We start from the raw sequence: 23,613 nt of genomic DNA, 5'->3' as shown, positions 1-23,613 counted from the left end.
ACAATATAACTTAATATTTTACAAACTGTTTAATTCAATTTAAAAACTTAAATGTTGTTGACGACAAAAAAAATTTCCAAACTAAAAGAAATGAAGATATTGTGACAATTATTTCAAAGTAAAGTCAATTATTTAGGTCATATTATAGGCAGCAAAGAAGGAGTGGCCGTGGATAAAGGAAAAATCGATTCCATTAAGGAATGGCTTGAACCAACTGATAAACATCAAGTGAGAAGTTTTCTGGGACTATGTACTTACTACCGGAGGTTCATTAAGAAGTTTGCAGATATCGCTAAGCCATTAACGCGACTTATAGAGGAAGCAATGGATTATTACTGGGATGGAGACTGCCAAACGGCCTTTTAAACTTTGAAGAGGCATTTAATTACAGCGCCAATACTAGGGTATCCACTGCCAGAAGGAGAGTTCATCTTAGATACGGATGCAAGTAATGTGAGAATTGGAGGAGTGCTGTCTCAGATTCAAGGAGGACAGGAACGAGTTCTGGGATATTTTAGTAAAGTGCTTTCAAAACCTGAACTAAATTACTGCGTCACGAGAAGAGAACTTCTAGCAGTAGTAAAATCAGTGGAACACTTCTATCAATACCTCTATGGAAGGAAGTTTCTAATCCGAACCGACCATGCCGCCCTTAAATGGTTAATGCAGTTTAAGAATCCAGAGGGTCAGATAGCCAGATGGATTGAACGACTTCAAGAATACGATTTCAAGATCGAGCATCGGGCCGGAGTTAGCCACAGGAACGCCGATTCTCTATCTAGAAGGCCGTGCCCAGCAGAGTGTTCCCATTGTAACAAAACAGAGTCAAAGGAAGCAGCAGTACTAAGAACAACAGTGGTCAACGACGAGTGGACGCCTACCAAGATCAAGGAAGAACAAGAAAAGATCCAGTTTTACAGAAGATTCGAAAATAGAAAGAAGAAAATCGTCGACCATCTTGGCAACAAATATCAAGCCTAGGCTCAGTAGTTAAGACGTATTGGGCCCAGTGGGACTCATGTATCTTGCAAGACAGCGTGCTTAAACGAGTAATGGAAAATGATGATGGTTCAGCAAGGAGAACACAGTTGGTGATTCCAAAGAGCAGAGTAGCCGAAGTACTTCGTCAGTTACACGACAGTCCATCAGGAGGGCATTTTGGTGTAAAGAAAACCCTTCAGAGAATTCGGGAACGATTTTATTGGATGAATAGTTCCGACGATGTGAAGGACTGGTGTAAGAAATGTACTACATGTGCTACAAGTAACGGACCCTACCGGAAAAGAAAGGCTCCTATGAGACAGTACAATGTTGGAATGCCGTTTAAAAGAATAGCTTTGGATATTGCCGGGCCATTTCCAGAAAGTGAAAATGGATGCAAATACATGTTGGTGGTAATGGATTACTTCACGAAACGGGTTAACCGGTTTTAGAGCTATAAATAAATCGTCAGTTTGTAAGAAAAAATCAACATCCCGTATCTCGGAAACGAAGCATTTGCGGACATATGTTTATAAAGCAAACTGTCATTATTTTTTCATGCAGAATTAACCCTTAAAGTTTGTCGCACTTATTTAGAAACATCCTGTATTGATGAAAAACATGGCTAGTTGTCAAAGTACCTAACTTTTTCATTATCCAACATAAGTGAATGAGTCAAAAAGCAGAATGTTAGACTACAATTGAGTTTTAATTTCAATATTTTTTAAATGCTAGAATATTCCACAGGGTATTACGCACTTTCAGGAAAAACACAGTATTATTGTTACACCCGGTATACAATGACATTTACCTGTTCAGCAACACTATTACTACATCCATATGCTTAGAGAATAAGGATATAACATTATTAAAAAATCACTAAAATCGGACAACAGATTTAGGAGATTCGAGACATCAAAAATGACCCATTTTTAGGTGTCCCGATTTTTTTGGGCATGAGTGTATAAAAACGTTCCATAAACTATGCGTTCTAATAGCAAACCCAATTTTATAATAGTGACCTAAACAAAATAATAACACGTGTAGAATTTTACGATGGTCCATAGTGGTAACACTTTTTATTAGGAGTTTAACATACGAATATTTCGTTGCTCTGTTAAATCACAATTGAATCGATCATTGCGAAAACAATCTAAATCCATATTTTGGGTAAAATCATGACGCTTTTCAACGCCATGTAATTTACATTTAAACATATAAACATTTGAACTTTTTTTGCCTTTCAGAAAGATTCATGTATACCTAACCCATAATACTTATATAAAATATAGTATTATCTCGGAATGTCCAACTATTAATGAAAATATTTTTACGTTTCCTGAAAAATTTACACATTGTAACATTGTATTGTTTTCGCAATGACCGATTCAATTACAGACAAACACCACAACGAATAAAATATCACTGCATCGTAATTTAGCCCACCTTTAGACTCGTTCGGCTGATTTAAAACAGACTGAAATGGTAAATGTACGCGGGCTTTTGCATTTGCGTAGCTTAGTTCAGAATCCAGCAGTCGACTGAAGTATTGGACTTGTATAATATAATAATTATTTGAAAATATTTTGTTGGCCAACCGCCTAGAGCCGAAATACATGTATTGGCTATGATCCCTTTAAATCTCGCTGGACCTGTAGAGTAGATAAGGTAAGTCACGATATATTTGTTTTCACGATATATTTGTTTTCACGATATATTTGTTTTCACGCTATATTTGTTTTCACGTAAAAGTATTTTATATATTTTTTATTTGACTGTTTCTGTTTTATTTTGATTTAGCTATCTTTCTTTTAATGTTTCTATTTTTTGTATATTTTTGGTTCCCATAAGGTAACCAGTGGCGCCCAATATTTTATTTCTTTTTATTTGACATCCTTATTTTGATTTTTCTATTTTTTTTTTTTATTTCTAAGCTAATAAGAGTATATTAATAACATCCCTTAAAGATCCACCCCACATATCTTCCGATTCTGAGGCCATGTTCCAAATTGTGCATAACACGTCACATCTTCTTATGACATATCAACATCTTGTCAAATTTTATTTTCCATCAACGTTTCACTGGCATTTGACGTGTTAATGTTATAATGGTAAGTACGAGTTATTACAGCTAATTATGAAGGGTAAAATCGAAGGAAAAAGTGGTCCTAGTAGATGACAAATATCCTGGCTGAAAAACATTCGCGAATGTACCAGGTTGAACACACAGACGCTTTTAAGAAAAGCAGAAGATATAGACGAATTTGCAATGGTTATAGCCAACCTTCGTTAGTGGAGTCGGCACTAGAAGAAAAAGATTTTGGAATGGATAATAGGAGATACAGAGAAAATTATTTAAAAAAACACGTAAATGATGTAATATCCAAAAATATATTCGAATTATCATTAAGTATAAGACTGTACAAATTTAAAAAACGTTTCTTACCAAATCATATCGAAGTTCCAAGCCCACGGCTATTATGATGTAATCATATTCGATGACGTGGCCGTTTTGTGTTCTAACAGTGTTTTTATCAGGATCGAATTCAACTGCTTTATCCTTAACCCAAGTACAATTTTTTGGTAGTACGTCGCGTTCGTTTCTTCTAGAGGCTTCAATATTTGATATTCCACCACCTAAACAGTTTTTGTTGTTTTAGCAACTATTAACCCCTTAATGTACACATTAACTTTAAAGTTTCGATCAAAAAAATATTTTCAGTGGCGTAGCAAATTTATTTTACCTGGGGATGAGGCGAGTTAATAAATTATATTTTCTTCATAATATACAGGGTGGTTCATCTTATTCGCCTCGGTTTCTGTACGGAAAATCACTTGATATTTAAAAAAAATTTCTTCACAGAAATATACAGGGCCTTTAATACTACAATCTAAAAATAATGTGGATTATACAGGGTGCTCCAAAAAAGAGTGGTATATCAAAGATATATTTTTTCTTAGGGAATGCCCTATATCTGATGACATTACTGAAATAAGCTATACTTTCATAAGGGTTCTCTATACCTAAATACACGGTGTTTTGATTTATTTCGATTTTTATGAAAATGTAAGGTTTTAGAAAAAAATAAATATCTACGAATCTAAGAATCAGTAACAAATTCTTTCTTAATCTTAATAATAGACTATTTAGCATACTTAAACAGATGCTTACTGCAACAAAATTTCTTACAGGGTGGTCAAAATATGAGATTGTTCTATTAACAAATTCAAGCTGTAATAATATACTTATTTTAAATGAAACACCCTGTATCTTACTAGTCTATCGCGTAGAAAATTTACTTAGCTTTCAGTTTGTATTAGGGTTTCCTGTAACTATCTTTTTACAGGGTGGTCAAAATATTAGATTGTTCTATTAACAAATTTAAGCTGTAATAACTTACTTATTTTAAATGGAACACCCTACACCCTGTATCTTACTAGTCTATCGCATAGAAAATTTACTTAGCTTTCAATTCTTATTAGGGTTTCCTATACCTATCTCCCTTCATTTTTCAAATATTTAAAGATTTCCTAATTTGTAAGCTTTAAAAATTAGAATTAAGTACCTATGTCGTGGTTAAAAACAAACACATCACCAACACCGGCAATATACTTAAATATCTTAGTCTAGATACTTTCGGTAATACAATTCACATTTTTATCAATTAATCACACAGAGTGTTCTTATTTTAAATGACATACTCGATATTCTATTCTTTATAATGGAAGATATTTAAAATCTCTTCAATTCCATGTAAACATTCTCAATACACATGTTATTCTGTAAATATAAATTCCCATGTTATTCTGTAAATACCCATTTTTAGATATTTCTGTACAATAGGCTCGTTTTCGTCATAGTAGCCATTGCATTTAATTGTTTGTAATTGCGATTCAAAGATTCAAACAAAAAGTGGTGTTCTTAAATTTACTTAATAAACGTCGGTTTAAGATATGGAAAATACTTATACGGAATGAAATATAATTTGAATATCTTCCAGAATACGGCATCTAATATAGGGTATGCAGTTTAATATAAACATATTATTCAATGTCACATGTAGGCCAAAATCAACTAAAATAATACAACACTCTGTGTGATTACATGATAACAATGAAAATTTTATTAATGACAGTATCTTGTCTAAGTATATTGCCGGTGTTGGTGATGTGTTGTACATAACCACGACATAGGTACTTAATTCTAATTTTTAAAGCTTACAAATTAGGAAATCTTTAAATATTTAAAAAGTGAAGGGAGATAGGTATAGGAAACCCTAATAAGAATTGAAAGCTAAATAAATTTGTTACGCGATAGACTAGTAAGATACAGGGTGTTCCATTTAAAATAAGTAAGTTATTACAGCTTGAATTTGTTAATAGAACAATCTAATATTTTGACCACCCTGTAAAAAGATATGTATAGGAAACCCTAATACAAATTGAAAGCTAAGTAAATTTTCTACGCGATAGACTAGTAAGATACAGGGTGTTCCATTTAAAATAAGTAAGTTATTGCAGCTTGAATTTGTTAACAGAACAATCTCATATTTTGACCACCCTGTAAGAAACTTTGTTGCAGTTAGCATCTGTTTAAGTATGCTAAATAGTCTTTTATTAAGATCCAAGAAAGAATTTGTTACCGGTTCTTAGATTCGTAGATATTTATTTTTTTTTTCTAAAACCTTACATTTTTATAAAAATCGAAATAAATCAAAACACCCTGTATTTAGGTATAGGGAATCCTTATGAAAGTATAGTTTATTTTTTAAGGTCAATTTAATAATGTCATCAGATATAGAGCATTCCATAAGAAAAAATATAACTTTGATATATCACTCTTTTTTGGAGCACCCTGTATAATTCACATTATTTTTAGATTGTAGTATTAATGGCCCTGTATATTTCTGTGAAGAATTTTTTTTAATATTAAGTGGTTTTCCGTACAGACACCGAGGCGAATAAGATGAATCACCCTGTATACAAATAATATATATAAAATCTCCATATATAAGGCATAAAATAAATCTCATTTTACAATGTCTGAACACTGGCTGGGCAATAAAAAAGCTATGTATATACCGCTGTTTATTACACTAACGCTTCGAATAAAAACAGATTTTTAACAATTCAACAAAATTCAATGTATCAATTGTCAATGGTTCCTACTGCAAGTTATTCGATAAATAAATTACATTTTACAATGACAACATAGTCTTGGCAATAAAAAAAGTAAAATAAGAAATATGTAAAAGAAGAAATGTAGAATAGATATTACCGCTATTTAGATATTTATACGCTTTTATACAAATACCAACTTCGCAAGTGCTTGAAAAATTGAAAGATTAAAATTTATTGGTCGCTCGCGTCTAGTGTTGGAAAATTCTCGAGAATATTCTTGATATGGAGAATTTTCTGAGAATGAACCCTATGACGCACTTAGGGATATTGTTGAAGATGAAATAGGGTATTAAAAATCATGAAATTATATACAAAATTATAAGACTAAACAACAGTGTTCTTTATAACCAAAATACAAAAACAACAGAGAACCCAAAATTTATTTGATAAATAAAAAAATATGAAAAAAAAGTTTTTAGGAAACGCTTTTCTTTAGTTCCGGGTGACTAAAATTATAAATATTAAAAAATCAACTAAAAAGCAAAAAATAAAAAAAATTGAAAAAATCCAACACATTCGTCAAAGAAAAGCGTGGGGCGTCTTCATCGAATAAACGGTTTTCGCCCCACGCTTTTCTTTAACGAATGTGTTGGATTTTTTCAATTTTTTTTTATTTTTTGCTTTTTAGTTGATTTTTTAATATTTATAATTTTAGTCACCCGGAACTAAAGAAAAGCGTTTCCTAAAAACTTTTTTTTCATATTTTTTTATTTTTTACTTTTTAGTCTTACACTTTTCAAACATTAAAATATATCGCCATGTTTATTAAAATATGTATAAAACATATGATATAGAAACATAAAAAGTAGTCGGAATCGGCAAAAAATTTGAAACTTCATTGTTTATTTGTGAAGCATAACGTAAACAATTAACGTAAAAAGTGAAATTATGTATAGTTCATATCATTAGCTACAATCCGTAAAAATTTCAAATTTCTAGATTGTAAAAAACAAGAGAATTTAAGCATTTTCCATTAAAATCGTTTTTTTTTTAAACAATTATTAAACATAAACAAATTTTTTTATTGACTATTCGTGTATTGTTCCCGCGAATGCATATGTCTGCAAATTTTCATTCATTTGCATTGATGAAAAGGCAGGCAAATTGACCTCTTAAAGATTTGACGCAAACTATTGAACTAAAGAAAAGCGTTAAAAAAAAGAATGTGTGTAATTTATTAAATTTAAATTAAAATACATTTTACTGCTGTCATAAACCAGACAAAAATGTTTATATCACAAATAATCATTGCCTTTCGCTTAAATTGAATGTTAAAACTTCCAAGAGGCAGGTGGCTGGCGGGAGCTGGCTTGAATATTTAATTTAATCGAAAAGCAATGTTTATTTCTGTAATACACTTTTTTCTGTTTACGGGCAACTGTAAAATGTATTCTGAGTTAAATAAATTACATACATTCTTCTTTTTGTCAAATAATTTAATTAAAAAAATATTTTTGGACACCCTGTACAAATAATTATATAAATTTTTACATTACTGAATAAAGAATTGAATTGCCTTTCAATTGAGCTATCGCATGTCCCCTATTCTCATTTAAAAAAATCATCGATTATGTCATCGCGCCCAGATGGATGACGTCACTAGTATGACTTATATGCCAAAATATCGTAATTTCAAAATAAAAATCGACCTCTTTCGAGATTTTTCCTTAAAGTCGCCTTTTTACGAAATAACGAATTTATTCCTTTCATTTGCATCGTACTGTATAAACAAACATATGAGTGTTCAAAATTTAAAACTTTATTGTTTATTTATGACGCATAACGTAAAAATTAACGTAAAAAGTGAAATTATGTATAGGTTATATCATAAGCTACAATCCGTAAAAGTTTCAAGTTTTTACATTGTAAAAAACAAGAGAATTTAGGCATTTTTCCATTAAAATCGTTTTTTTTTTTATTTAAACAATTAACAAACATAAACAAAAATTTTTTTTTGTCTATTCGTGTATTGTTCCCGCGAATGCATATGTCTGCAAATTTTCATTCATTTGAATGGAAGAAAAGGTAGTCAAATTAACATCCAAAGATTTGACGCAATCTATTGAACTAAATAAAAGCGTTTAAAAATCATCGATTACGTCATCGCGCCCAGAAGGATGACGTCACTAGTATGACATATATGCCAAAATATCGTAATTTAAAAATAAAATCGACGTCTTTCGGGATTTTTTCTTGACCCTGGATTGCTACACTTATTTTCTAAACTCAATCTGCTACATCGAGGTACAGTGGTACCCCAAATAAAATCGACCTAAAATATTTATATATGTATGTTTTAAGAACTTATGACAAAAACAATCTTAAGATAACATGCTAAGAATTTATTTTGTATACAAAAATATTTTATTATATTATTATTCACAAGTTTATTTTCATATTTTCTACACCCACTACTGCAAATTGGTGTAACTTACAAACAAGGTTGGGGTACAAGTGTACCCCAGGTAGCATTCCAGGGTTCAAGTCGCCTTTTTACGAAATAACGAATTTATTCCTTTCACTTGCATCGTACTGTATAAACAAATATATGAGTGTTCAAAATTTAAAACTTTATTGTTTATTTATGACGCATAACGTAAACAATTAACGTAAAAAGTGAAATTATGTATAGGTTATATCATTAGCTACCATCCGTAAAAGTTTCAAGTTTCTACATTGTAAAAAACAAGAGAATTTAGGCCTTTTTCCATTAAAATCGTTTTTTTTTTTTATTTAAACAATTAATAAACATAAACAAAAATTTTTTGTTGTCTATTCGTGTATTGTCACCGCGAATGCATATGTCTGCAAATTTTCATTCATTTGCATGGAGGAAAACGTAGTCAAATTAACATCCAAAGATTTGACGCAATCTATTGAACTAAATAAAAGCGTTTAAAAATGAAAGGTTCTTCTTAACAACAAATAATGCAAGTAATGGATGTGGCGATTTAATCAGAAAAACATGAGGCCTCAGGTTCAGAATCTATTTCTATCATTAGCTCATCCTGGTCATCTACATTCTGCATTTCAATGTACTGATGAGAAGTTGTGGGATTTTATTTTTCACGAGTCGCCAGCTCAGTCATGGATTGGTTTACGTCTAAAGGGGCATTTAGACGGGCTAGTTTTTGAAGCAATATGTTGCCGAAAATATATATTGGGTATGTTTCTGGCAACATTACAGCCATCTAATGAAAATATCACCGTTTGGCTGAGCCATGTGGCCGAAACCTTACTGGTATTTGAACACTATTGCAGTGGAAAACTTTGCAGTGGAAAACTAACTGCTGTGGAAAATTTTGCATGTTGCTCTGAATTTCTTCTTTATTTCCTGTACTCTGTTGAAATTTAATTTGGTTTTGTCAAAACATACAAAGAAAAGATGAATACGTGGTCAAATGAAATCACAATAAGGTTTATTAATGCAGTATATCCAGAGTTGTGGAACTTGGCATACTTCTGGAACTATGGGACAAATGGAAGAGTAGTGCACCCTGAATAAATACATGAAACTAAAACTTTTAGTACATATAAATAACAATTGCTAATCTTGTTGAGATTGGTATTGCGTTTCTTATGTTTGATCTTTCTTCTCTATTCTTGGTCCTATCATATTTATTAATAGTTCGAAATCACTTTTTGACATTCTGGTAAAATTCTTAGGCAAATAACTGTCTAGCATTATTTCCATAGTTAAATTACTCATTGTTTCGCGGTTACTTAGAAAAGCCGTATCCACATTTTCCATTTTTATTTTTTATGTATCGTCTTAGCACGATTAAGGACGCAGCAACTGTCAAGAGAATATTCTCGAGAACGAGAATATTCTCTTCTTACGTCACTACTCGTGTCAAGAGTCGAGCGTGTACAAAATTGCCAGTAAGACACGCTCGTGTCAGAGTCGAGCCCGTACATTAAGGGGTTAATCGAATATTCAAAATAGAAAATTGATCTTACAAATTAGAAAGCTTCGAACAACAAAAGGGGCAAATGAGATAGTAAATTGAAAAGTTACATTTAAGGTTACAGGTACATTTTTTAGAGGACGCAATTTTATTTTTTTGGTATGTAGGAGGGGTTAGCATAAGTTTAAGTTCAAGTTTGTGGGGTTGGCAGCCTTGTCCCCGGTTGCCATCTTGGAAAAAAGGGTGCAAAGGGGTTTTTAATAAAACCCAAAATTTAAGATATTATTTGTATTAAATTTGTAATTATATTGTCTACAACTTCATTCTTGATTATATGACATCAAAGCAATATTATAAAGAGTTTTTCAACAATTTTGTTTAATTTCATTAATTTTTCTGGGTTATACAGCGCTCCAAAGTTGACTGGGTTCTTGAATACCCCTAAGAATATGTTAAAACGAACTATTAGGTTTAGTTTTCCATTATATATTTTTTTATTCATATAAGTAATTTATCATTTTGTTCAGTAGAACCCCGAAAATCCGAACTAATTGAGGGACAGCCTGTTCGGATTCCGAAAAGTTCGGATTATCCGAAAGTTAGCCTAACTAAGCATTCAAAGCTTTCATTGTCGTTGTTTTTAAGTCGCAAAACGTTCTCGCAAGAGTGTGGACAATATTTTTGGACTCAAGTTGACTACGAAAAAACCGAAGTAAGTTTATGTTTAACCTTTATAAGCACTACGTATAAAGTACGTATTTATTTTTAAGAAATTTTAAATGTCAAAGTTCTACTATTCCTACGTGGTTTAATTTTCTGGTTATACTCTGTATAATAAACATGTTTTTAAGTTTTTGTCTTAAATTTTTTAATTTTTTTCACTTTCCGTTGGTTGGGATTGGCGGGGTTCGGATTTGCGGGGTTCTACTGTATTAGAAAGGAAAATCCTCATACGGATAATGGACTCGATAAGAATGGACAACGGAGAAATGAGAAGAAGAATGAACCATGAACTAAGAGACATAATGAAGGAAGAAGATATAGTTAGATTTATTAAAGCGCGGAGACTGAGATGGCTGGGACGCATAGAGAGAAGGAAAAACGACCTACTGACTAAGAAGATCACCAGAAACTGAAAGACCAAGGGGAAGACCCAGAGAGAGATGGGAGGACCAGGTCATGAGAGATATCAAAATTCTGGAAGTGAGAAACCGGAGGGAACTATGCACATATCAAATTAGTGGAAGAAAATTGTAATGAAAGCCAAGTCATACAACAAACTTTGACAACACACAAGTGGAATGCGAAGTGATTCACCGCAAAATAAGCGAATCAGAGAGCTCTAAGTAAGAGCGGCAAGCATTCCATGCGGAATGAAAAGCCCTGATGATGATGATCATTTTGTTAGCATGCCTGTGTTACTATTAATTTATTATCGACCCTTTGCCCGACCACTGAGTCTGGAGGTACAGTGGCATCGCCATTAGACCTTTCGCGAACAATTTCCAGGCAAGATAATATTAAGCATAAATTAATATACAGGGTGTCCAGAAACTCTACCGACAAACGAAGACAGGAGATTCTTCAGATAATTTTAAGATAATTTAACCCAACTCACTTAGTCCGAAAATGCTTCCTAAGGCAGCTAGAGCTCTTTGAAAATGGCGTCTTGTAATTAGTTTTTCTTAAATACCTCCAGAATGCTTCTATTTAGAAAAACAAAAATTGGTACGCGTATTTATCTTCAAGATATAAATCTAATCCATCTGTTGCAAATTTCTAGTACCGATCATAGGCGTCCGTTTTGGGTAGGGCAACGGTTATTTTATCGCATAACTTTTTTATCTTTAACTTTTATGCATTTCTGATACTGGATTATTAAATTGCCAAGTATTCTAGTACTAAAGGTTACTCTTGTTTTAAATCGGTAGGTTTTCTAGAAAAATCGATTTGAAAATTTTTCGCTTTATGAATTAAAAAAAAAATTCAAAAAAAACTGTTTAGAAAGACGAAAACTGGTACATTTATTTATATTCCAGAGATAAATCGATTTCATTAATTGCGAATTTCTAGTACCGGTCATAGGCGTCCGTTTTGGGTAGGTCAACTGTTATTTTATAGCATACATTTCTTGTCTTGAATTTTTGAGCATTTTTGACACTAGATTATTAAATTATGAGGTATTCGAGTACTAAAAGTTACTCTTACTTTATGCTGGCAAAAAACTTCGTTTTTTGTTGAAAAGTTCTTTCAATTTTTTTTCAAATTCCAAAAAAAAAACTTTCAAATCCATTTTTCTAGAAAACAGTGTGTCCTACCGACTTAAAACAAGAGTACCTTTTAGTACTAGATTACCCCACAATTTAATAATCCAGTGTCAGAAATGCATAAAAGTTAAGGACAAAAAAGTTACGCGATAAAATACCCGTTGCTCTACCTAAAACGGACGCCTATGACCGGTACTAGAAATTTGCAATTGATGGAATCGATTCATCTCTGAAAAGTAAATATCCATACCAATTTTCGTTTTTCTAAATAGAAGCGTTCTAGAGGTATTTAAGAAAAACTAATTTCATGATGCCATTTTCAAAGAGCTCTAGCTCCCTTAAGAAGCATTTTCGGACTAGATGAATTGGGCTGAATTATCTTAAAATTATCTAAGGAATCTCCTGTCTTCGTTTGTCAGGAGAGTTTGTGGACACCCTGTATATTTAAAAAGTTGTTTTCCAGCTATTATTTTTCATTTTCTTTTATGGTCCAGGCTGTGGTTCAGGATCTAATTCAGTATCAGAGGTGAATGTTTGCGGAAGAACAGGAGTTAGAATTGGCATCATTGTAGGTAATTCATTTTCGAAAACATTCGAATAATTTTTATATTTTCATGATTTTACTGCAGGTTTCACCAGAACAATTATTGAGGCACACTGCAGAGCATTGGAGGTCTGCTTTCGTCACAGTCACAACCAACTAATACATGTGTGGTGAACATAATTACTTACATATTAAATCAAGTCAATAATGCACCAAATAATAAATACACAAAATTTCCAAAGCAACAACCTGTGCATACTAAGGAGAATCTTAATTTAAAAGTAGATTACATTACTGTACCTATTAGAGTAAAGAGAGGCTGATAATAATGATCTTCACTTGGTTCCAATACAATTAAATCATTCTTTGCCATTATGCGGGCAAATTTTGCTGCTGTAGAACATCCTCCTGTTCCCCCTCCAACCACCAATAACTTGCAACTAAAACAAAAAAGTTTATAAATAATAAATGTACTCAATGTTCTGGCTGAGTAACTAACTAAGAGTCGAAACCAAAAATAATGGTAATAAACTTGGATTTTCCACTACTAACAAACGACAGAAAAAATCACAATTAATAAATGTGACCAATGTATAAGAAGAAGACAAATTTATAATGTTTAGCTTGTATTGTGGATTTTAAAAGAATTTTTGGCCTTATAGACCTTTTCATATTTCGAGTTAAACAATCTTTTGTGTGATCAATGTTTACCTATGAGGTGGTAATAGGTCTGGTGGCTGAGCTATAGCGCCCTAGTCCGGGATTTAGTTGGATGTATAATAAAAATACCATTCTCACTATAATTATATTTCAACTCCACAGTGTTCGTTTAAACATTTAAACAACGGTCTATTTATAAACAATAACAATGTCGCGACTAGCGTGTTATTACTTCATAGCGTGATTAATCGATTGATCTGAATGCCTCGTCACTTCTCTGGTTGGTTTATATAATATACAAAACTAAATAACAACATAGATAAGTTCATTAGCGGTCAATGCCGATCATATTTACATAATATAAACTATATTATATTTTATTTCGTAGAAGTTCTGTTCAATGCTAAGGGTTAACTTACCATGTTATACCTAGTTCAGTAGTTGGCAAACTTTTTAGCCAAAGAGCCAAATATGAACATTTCAACAAATTTAAAGAAAATTGGGAGCCAAATCTGCTTGTTCAGCAAACTTTTATTACACTAAATAAAACTAAAGGGTCTTGTCGGTTAAGATAGTGAAAAATGCTCTCAGCGCTATTCCAAAAATAAACAAGTTGAAAATGCGAGCATTATCATAACGAAAACTTTGTATATTTACGTATTTTAATTCATAATATGGAAAATTGCTATTATGAAAAGTAGGTTAGAATTAATAATTATGTTTTAATGTGCAATTATATCATTATAATTTAAATGTTATGAACTATAAAGGTAGTTTACTCTTGATCGAATTTCATATTTTTTATATACCTCGTATAAAATTAATAAAATTTTATATATGATGGTTGCATCATAAATCTTAGAACATGAAGAGCTTTTTATAAAGAATAACTTTTCTTCGTCAAATTAAAAATAAAAGAGTTATAAATGAAAATGTTGTTAGTATCCGTAATTTGAGAAAAATCTTCAAATATTTTTTTCCATTAGAAGGATGTAATTGCACATATCAGACCATATTTTTTTATACCAAACAATATTATTTCATATACTGTCGGTTCGCTAAACTCAGACACAATTGGCTAGTGATTTTAGTCAATAATTTTGCCAATTCGACAAAAAAATAATTTCTAAATAGTTAATAATTACTAAATATTTAATAATTTTGCCAATTTCGGCAAAATTCTCAAAAAACAAAAAAATTACCTACTAAAATCACTAACCAGTTGTGTCGAGTTTAGCGAACCGACTAGGTATATTTTAATTTCATATTTCGTAGCAAATGGAACAGTCCATTTATCATAAAGGGGAGGGCGTACGGGTATAAACCTTTTTAGAGCTGTTAATAACTTATTGCTTTTAAAATATTATACTCAAATTGTATTTTTGAACATCTTATTTATTTTATATAATAATTAAATTCACTATCAAATGTCATTGATGTTTTATTAATACTTAATTTAAAATTTAGTTTGACATTCACGAAGTGTCAAACTCAAATGTAAATAACAAATAACCTATGTTATGTTTAACAAATCGAGATTTAAAAAAGTAGCCTACTTCCTAATCAACCATTTGAGCTGACGTTTAGTGCGTCGGTAGGAGATAACCGGATTGTGACGTCACATTTTAGAGTTTGAGGTCGATTATCTCGAAGACGGTTAGAGGTATCGAAATGCCGTTTTCAGATTTGGATTCAGAAGGCAAAACTACATAAGTATCCATCGATACACTTGCTCTAAGTATTGCAGGAGCGGCGACGCAATAACACACAGACTTTTGCAAATTTATAAACGAAAAGTTTTCGTTGAAAATGTTCTACATCAAAAAGTATTTGACCAAAAAAATTTTTAAACCCTAGCCCCATCCATAACCCGCCAAAAAATTAAAACGTGTCTTTTCGTTTTTTGGCGATATCTTTTAGGTCTGGATCCCGCCTATGAAAAAAAAGTTGATTAATAGCAAGCTGGAAATTTGTTATTAGGTTAAGGGTGTCTAGTCGGACAAACATTGATATATGGGAACACTGGAACAGGGGAAGTTTTAACTGTGGAACAGGTTAAAAATTTGGAACGGTCAGACCGCGAAAACGGCACATGTATTTTGTCCGACAGAACAGACTTAAACTCTCCGAACAGAGATTAAACTCTCATGCAAAAATCAGACTGCTATTTATCACCAAATTGGCGTTTTAATGAGTGGAACATGTAGAATATGTCAAATGACAGGAATTATGACAGGTGATAAATAGCAGTCTGATTTTTGCATGAGAGTTTAATCTCTGTTCGGAGAGTTTATGTCTGTTCTGTCGGACAAAATAAATGTGCCATTTTCATGTTCTGACCGTTCCAAATTTTTAACTTGTTCCACAATTAAAACTGCCCCTGTTACAGTGTTCCCATATATCAAAGTTTATCCGACTAGACACCCTTAAGCTATTAACAAATTTTCAGCTTGCTATTAATCAACTTTTTTTTCATACGCGGGATCCAGACCTATTTGTTTCTAATCATCGTAGAAACTTCTGTGTTCTTTCATTTTGTAAGGTTATATTTCCTACAAGACTGTATTTTTTACCAAATTTTTGGCGCAAAATCCATTTTTTTAAATGTTGATAAAAAAAATGTGCAAGTTACCTATTCATTTAGACAGGTGCTCTGAAATAATAAATACAGTTTTTTGGTTTTACTGAAAATATGTTGCGTTTGGAGTTAGCGGATATTGGAATTATACAACTCAATTAATAATAAGTCTTACTTAATTAATGTTTACTAAAACCTGCCTCAGGAATTTGCTATTAGTTTGAAAATGGTCAACGTTAAGGCGCTGGTGTGCTAGTCCGGCAGTTCTAGTGAGGAAGTTGTTAAGACCATAGTTAGTACAGTAGATTGGGTAATGGAAACTAACTGTAGCCCTTGTTGTTCTTAGTGAGACATGAATATTAATTTTTTGAAGAAGCTCTGTAGTTCCAGTTTTTCCATGTACCTAGGATGTTGTAGAAAGTAATGAGATCCCAGGATATTAAGAATATCTGCATCATTGTAGTTGTCTAAGATATTAAGTCTATATGCAATTTGTTTTAAAAATGTATGTTCAACTAACTGAAGAGCATTAGTATGTACTCCATAAAAAGAAGACCATACACAAGAGGCATATTCAATATGGGGACAGACCAAGGCACAGTAGAGGGTATGATACTCTCGCATTTGCAAGTAAAGAAGATCCGTTCAATAGCCGTTCAAAAAGGTACATGGCACCATAGCAGTTGCATGCAATAATAAAATTGAATATATTCAATATTGTAATGGATATCATAACGGACCAACTAGATCCAGATATAGAAATAGAATGCAGAATAGCAATTAGTAAAACTACTTTTATAAAAATGAAGTCAATTCTTCACAATAATCATCTCAGTTTAGAACTACAACAAAGAATGGTTAAGTGTTATCTTTGGTCTGTAATTTTGTATGGTGCAGAAGTGTGGACACTAAAAGTATTGCTCATGTTTATTCACAGACGGATGCTGTATGGTGACGATAACTTGGATAGCAAGAAAAACTAATGAGCAAGTGCTAAGGAGGGACAACAAGGATAGAGAACTCTTAAAGACTGTTAAACACTGGAAATGTCTTATCTGGGACATATAGCGAGGGGAAATGGATATAAAATATTACAACCGATACTTTTAAAGGTAAAATAGAGGGTTCTAGAAGTGTAAGAAGAAAATAAGTATCTTGGTTAAAAACATTGGTGAATGAACTCAGATATCAAATGAAGGTAAATTATTCCATATTGCAGAAGATCGAGAAGCCTTCGCAATGGTGATCGCCAACATGGATATATGGCACATGCATAGGCGCCCATACCCATGGCCCCCCCTAGCTTTTCGGGTGTTTTAAACTATATATTGTTATCCATAGTGTACAAAATGTAATGTGCAAAATCTTCAAGTCTGCCCCCCCCCCTCAAAATTTTAATATGGGCGCCCATGGGCACATGAAGAAGATAATATTTAATATCACAATATCATCAAATTAAAAATATACAAAGGGGACTGATCTAGAAAAACAATTATAATCCTAAAAAATCAAGACAATATTATTGTCTTGGTTTCTCAACTATAGTTTCACAATACCCACATTTAAAGAAAAAGGTTTTGTGCACTTTTAAATTAGTATTAATTTATTTTAATACTACAAAATATGTTACATTACCTATATTTGTCTCTAAATGTAGACGAAGTCGAAAAATTTCGCCCCGAAAGGCGCACACTTTTAAAAACAATGTTTCTTAACATATTTAACACAAATTTCGGTATTTTACGTTATTCCTAACCACAGAGATGTATGAAACTGTCCTCAGTGTCTTCTAAAATAAATTTATGTAAGGTTGTAAATCATTTCAGATAACATATACTGCATCGATAATCGGTGTGCTATTTATTCTATTAGCAATCAGTTAAAAATATACTATTTTTTTACCGAGAATTTTGACGGAATAGGCAACTATTAAAATGTCATAAAAATTTAAATAGACTGAAGTGTTTTCAACAGGTTTTCAACTATTTGTCATAAATTAAAACCGGTGTGAAGTATGTACTGTTCACATTCATGGAATATTATAAAATAAAAAAGTTTTAATTTTGATTCCAAATTGCCGCGTTGGGTCAGAACCATAGAAAGGAGTCAAAACAAAACACTCAAATTCAAAATAGCGGTAAAAAATTCATACGCGTAGATTTTATTTTCAAATTTTCTCAAATGCTTTCGCGCAGTGGTTCCGATTATGCTAGCCAAGGTCCATAATACCGTATTAGAGAAAGAAGAAGTATGAGTATGAGGTTATTTTGACACAACAACTATAACCTAAAAGTTATTTTTTGATAAATTTCAAACTGTATTTGAAAATTGATTCTATATAATAAATACATAAAAAGATTGGTTTTAAATAAAAATGGCACACAATATTAAAAAACTGAGTGTTTCAATGAGTAAAGCGGGAATGCCATTTCCAGTACCTACAAAGATTATTAGATTTGTTAGGAAAGGTTGTACTAATAGACCCTTTTTCCACATAGTAGTTGCAGATGTAAGAGATTCAGCTCTTTTTTAACTAACACTTACTTACTTCCTCTGTTTTCCAGGCTAGATCAGATCAGCACGACCCTTCAATAGAACAACTTGGAACTCATGATCCTTTCCCAAATGAACACAATGAAAAATTAACATCCTTAAACTTCGAAAGAATTCGATATTGGTTATCACATGGAGCGATTGCAACAAATCCTGTTCTTGAATTATTAGGTTTGTAATTTGAAACTTCTAAGTAATGGACTGTAGATAATATCGTCGGCTTACTGCCAAAACCAACCAACTCCATTTTTAAAAGTTTTGAGAAATCTACCTTTTAAACTTTAATTTGAAATGAAAAATCGTCTAAATTTAAATAATGATTTAATAATTGAAAAATAGGACAAAAATATTTTTCAGTTATTAAATAATTTTTTTAAATGAGTTTATTTTCAATTTCAAATTAAAGTTTAAAAGGAAGATTTCCCAAAACTTTTAAAATGGAGTTGGTTGGTTTTGGCAGTAAGCTGACGATATAGTGACTTCATTATTGCCATTACTCTGAAATAGCAACAGTTCAGGAAAGCAAAAAAAAAATTGTATGTGAAGTCTTCATTTTTTTTAACTTCCTTATCAAAGTTAACCAAATTCTTCACTCATGTTGATTATGTGTGTAGCTATCTAATGCTAGTATTTCTTTTTGGTTATTGACATTGCTTTACCCTGAAATTCACCCTTAAAATATGATAAGTTGCTATTGTTAAGGCTCCTATATTCAAAATTCGAGGATAAGGGTGTATCAGCCTGCCTTATCGCAGGTTATGGCATTAACACAGGTTTTACTTAAGTCCATTGGTACATAATTCGCAAATATTTTACGGCTATCACTACTTTTACTGTCTTTACACAGCAAATTACGTGTAGTAAAATTCACACTGGTATGGATATGTAAACATTACTAGAATGTCATTCTACTTGAAAATGTCATCATTAACTTAAAGAGATAGCTTTTGAATGCTCTTAGATAAAACTGTTATTTGTATAATTGCAAATTATTAATTCAATTAATAAATGTGATAATTTTTTCACTAACTATGTATTCAGTGATTGTAATAATTTATATGTACAACAAAAACTAATACTCAATCGAGAAAAGAGGAAAAGTGTTAAAGTGATTTCTTAATAATATATTGTTACTATGGAGCGCTTACAATTTTGAACATCTAACAACAAAATACTTGGATCACAGAATATATTATCCTGATGTTTTCTCTGCTTGGATCTTCCACAAATAATACACAATAAATAACTTGTTATTAAGTTCACATCTTAAATCAATTATTTATCAAATACACTATATAATATATCAATATTATTTAATCAACAACTCAAAATATTCCTGATGCCATGTGAAATAATTAAAATTGTCACTGATTGTCAATGTCTGACTGACAATATTCTATTCGACTGAGTGCGTTGTAAGACGAAGATAGATTTGGAAAATATTACCACGGACATTGTGTTCATTTTTTTCAAATCCTGAAAAAAACCAATAAATATTTTTGAAAAATTTGAACGCAGAATGAAAGACTAAATTATTACTGAGGGCCGAAAGTCCCTTAGAGGAAGATTTCGAGGAAGAGAAATAAATAGAGGAAGAGAATAAATAAAAAGTTTATTTTGAATGAGATATTTGAAATTAAAAATCACGTTAAATTTTCTCTTAGTTTTTCACCCCTGTAACTTAAAATAAACATTATAGAAGTTCTCAGGGACTTTCGGCCCTCGCTAATAACATAACCTTTCATTCTGCGTTTAAATTTTTCAAAAATATTTAATAGTTTTCTCAGGATTCGAAAAAAATGAATCCCCATTTGAATAGCATTGCAGCCTAAAATATGTACCCATCCTCTTAAGTAATTTTTCTTGGCTAACAAATGCATTATCACATCTTAGAGCAATATTTAAAAATGGGTGGTACTTATCACACATCCACTCTCGACCACACTGTAATGCGAACTGCCTTGTGGTGCTCTTGCTAATGCTGAGAAAGGCAAAACTGGAATTGGTAATAACAACATAGGCACACTATGCAGATTCTAAGATAACTAAATTATAAGACATTATTTCACAATGAAGCCAAAGCCTAGAGGAACGTATTGTGCCAAAAAACAGACTTTCCGTTTTTTTTTTTAGGGTTCTGGCACTATTGAAGTCGGGGTGTGATATACAGGGTGTAACAAAAATACAGGTCATAAATTAAATCACATATTCTGGGACCAAAAATAGTTTGAATGAACCTAACTTACCTTAGTACAAATATCCACATAAAAAAGTTACAGCCCTTTGAAGTTACAAAATGAAAATGGATTTTTTTGAATATATCTAAAACTATTGGAGATTTTTTATTGAAAATGGACATGTGGCATTCTTATGGCAGGAACATCTTAAAGAAAAATTATAGTGAAATTTGTGCACCCCATAAAAATTTTATGGGGATTTTGTTCCCTTAGACCCCCCAAACTTTTGTGTATGTCTCAATTAAATTATTATTGTGGTACCATTAGTTAAATTCAATATTATAAAAACTTTTTTGCCTCTTAGTATGTTTTTGATAAGGCAGTTTTTATCGAGTTGAGGCTTATTTTTCAATATGTTTACATAAAAATTTTATGGGGGTTTTGTTCTTTTAAACCCCCCAAATGTTTGTGTACTTTCCAATTAAAATATTATTGTGGTACCATTAGTTAAACACAGTGTTTTTAAAACTTTTTTGCCTCTTTGTATTTTCTCGAAAAGGCACCTTTTATCAAGATGTGGCTTCTTTTTTAATATGGTTCAAAGTATCCCTAAAATGTAAATCATAAATAAATTTTCATATTATTACAGTCTCCATAATCATACTTAACCATATACAAATATGTAGTGGATTTGACAAATATTCGAAAATCTCGATAAAAACTGACTTTTCGAAAAAGTACTAAGAGGCAAAAAAGTCTTAAAAACAGTGTGTTTAACTAATGGTACTACAATAATAATTAAATTGGAATATACAGAAAAGTTTGGGGGGGTTTAAAGGAACAAAACCCCCATAAAATTTTTTTGGGGTGTCCAAATTTCACTATAATTTTTTCTTAAGATGCTACTGCCATAAGAATGCCACATGTCCATTTTCAATAAAAAATCTCTAATAGTTTTCGATATATTGGAAAAAATCAATTTTCATTTAGTAACTTCAAAGGGCCGTAACTTTTTTTATGTGCACATTTGTACTAAGGTAAGTTAGGTTCAATCGAATTATTTTTGGTCCCAGAATATGTGATTAAATTTATGACCTGTATTTTTGTTACACCCTGTATATTATACTATATCTTTAAGATTGATGAAATGTTTGTGTAATCTAGGAAAAGTATTATATACAGGGTGTAACAAAAATACAGGTCATAAATTTAATCACATATTCTGGGATCAAAAATAGTTCAATTGAACCTAACTTATCTTAGTACAAATGTGCACATAAAAAAAGTTACATCCCTTTAAAGTTACAAAATGAAAGTCGATTTTTTCTAATATATCGAAAACTATTAGAGATTTTTTATTGAAAATGGACATGTGGTATTCTTATGGCAGTAGCATTTTAAGAAAAAGTTATAGTGAAATTTGGACACCCCATAAAAATTTTATGGGGGTTTTGTTCCTTTAACCCCCCTCCCCCCAAAAAAACTTTTGTGTACGTTCCAATTAAACTATTATTGTAGTATCATTAGTTAAACTTATTGTTTTTAAGACTTTTTTGCCTCTTAGTACTTTTTCGAAAAGTCAGTTTTCATCGAGATATTTTGAATATTTTTCAAATCAACCACATATTTGTATATGGTTAAATACGATTATGGATACTTGGTAATAATATGAAAATTTATTTATGATTTACATTTTTAGGTATATTTTGAACCATATTAAAAAAGAAGCCACATCTCGATAAAAGGTGCCTCCTCGAAAAAATACAAAGAGACAAAAAAGTTTTAAAAACACTGTGTTTAACTAATGGTACCGCAGTAATATTTTAATTGGAACGTACACATACATTTGGGGGGTTTAAAAGAACAAAACCCCCATAAAATTTGTATGTAAACATATTGAAAAATAAGCCTTAACTCGATAAAAACTGCCTTATTAAAAAAATACTAAGAGGCAAAAAGTTTTAAGAATATTGAATTTAACTAATGTTACCACAATAATAATTTAATTGGGACGTACACAACAGTTTTTTAAGGGAACAAAACCCCCATACAATTTTTATGGGGTGCACAAATTTCACTATAATTTTTCTTTAAGATGTTCCTACCATAAGAATCCCACATGTCCATTTTCAATAAAAAATTTCTAATAGTTTTCGATATATTGGAAAAAATCAATTTTCATTTTGTAACTTCAAAGGGCTGTAACTTTTTTTATGTGGTAACTATAAATTAATAAAAGGCACTAAAGTACTTAGGTTCAATCGAATTATTTTTGGTCCCAGAATATGTGATTAAATTTATGACCTGTATTTTTGTTACACCCTGTATATTATTATTTATAATTAGATATGATATCCCTAGTTCAATTAATAAAAGATATATTTTCAATAATATAGGATATTTTTCCTAAGTGATAATCAGAGATAAGAAGTTTATGTGGCAATTCCTCTATAGAGGATATTGCTTAATTTCAACATTTATGTGAAATTTTATCTTTTATTTTTATATGATTTTTACTGTCTTTATAATCCTGATATAAATTTCTAGGTCTTGCAGGATTCTATCCTATTCACCCCAGGAGTTATATGACTGCTTGGAGAAACAGGGAAAAGGCAAAACAAGCTTCTGAAGCTGCTGAACAGACCAAAGAGGAGAAAAGTTAATAACATGTCATTTACTTCTGTGTTGTGTGTACATTTTAGTATGTTTAAGTAGATATAAGTCTATTATTTTGTAAAAAGTCATTATAAACATATAAACTCAA

General features: G+C 31.3%; 2 protein-coding genes across 2 annotated transcripts in view; one reads left to right on the top strand and one right to left on the bottom strand.

The window, feature by feature from the left end:
* Positions 1-18,059, bottom strand: part of LOC114327398 (sulfide:quinone oxidoreductase, mitochondrial) — a 52,693-nt gene extending 34,634 nt beyond the window's left edge. Inside the window, exons 1-3 of the mRNA XM_028276006.2 lie at positions 17,755-18,059; positions 13,182-13,321; positions 3,428-3,618 (exon numbers count right to left, since the gene is read on the bottom strand). Coding sequence (XP_028131807.1) covers positions 3,428-3,618; positions 13,182-13,321; positions 17,755-17,837 — 414 coding nt within the window. The 5' untranslated portion in view covers positions 17,838-18,059. The remainder of the gene's footprint in view (positions 1-3,427; positions 3,619-13,181; positions 13,322-17,754) is intronic.
* A 273-nt stretch (positions 18,060-18,332) lies between these two features.
* On the top strand, positions 18,333-23,613 carry LOC114327399 (probable 28S ribosomal protein S16, mitochondrial). The gene is made up of 3 exons (XM_028276008.2): positions 18,333-18,628; positions 18,684-18,843; positions 23,397-23,613. The coding sequence occupies exons 1-3, from the start codon at positions 18,494-18,496 to the stop codon at positions 23,510-23,512; spliced, it is 411 nt and encodes a 136-aa protein (XP_028131809.1). The 5' UTR covers positions 18,333-18,493; the 3' UTR covers positions 23,513-23,613.

The sequence above is a fragment of the Diabrotica virgifera genome, chromosome 4 (assembly GCF_917563875.1).
Source record: "Diabrotica virgifera virgifera chromosome 4, PGI_DIABVI_V3a".
NCBI classification, from domain to species: domain Eukaryota; kingdom Metazoa; phylum Arthropoda; class Insecta; order Coleoptera; family Chrysomelidae; genus Diabrotica; species Diabrotica virgifera.
The sequence above is the reverse complement of the archived record's forward strand: the minus strand, read 5'-3'. Positions and strand labels throughout refer to the sequence as shown.

What these genes read in the sequence shown, in the direction of transcription:
- LOC114327399 (XM_028276008.2), top strand. Translation starts at nt 18,494, where the DNA reads ATGGCACACAATATTAAAAAACTGAGTGTTTCAATGAGTAAAGCGGGA. An exon ending in TCCACATAGTAGTTGCAGAT is followed by an intron (nt 18,629 to 18,683) that starts GTAAGAGATTCA and finishes TCTGTTTTCCAG; the next exon opens with GCTAGATCAGATCAGCACGA. An exon ending in TCCTGTTCTTGAATTATTAG is followed by an intron (nt 18,844 to 23,396) that starts GTTTGTAATTTG and finishes ATAAATTTCTAG; the next exon opens with GTCTTGCAGGATTCTATCCT.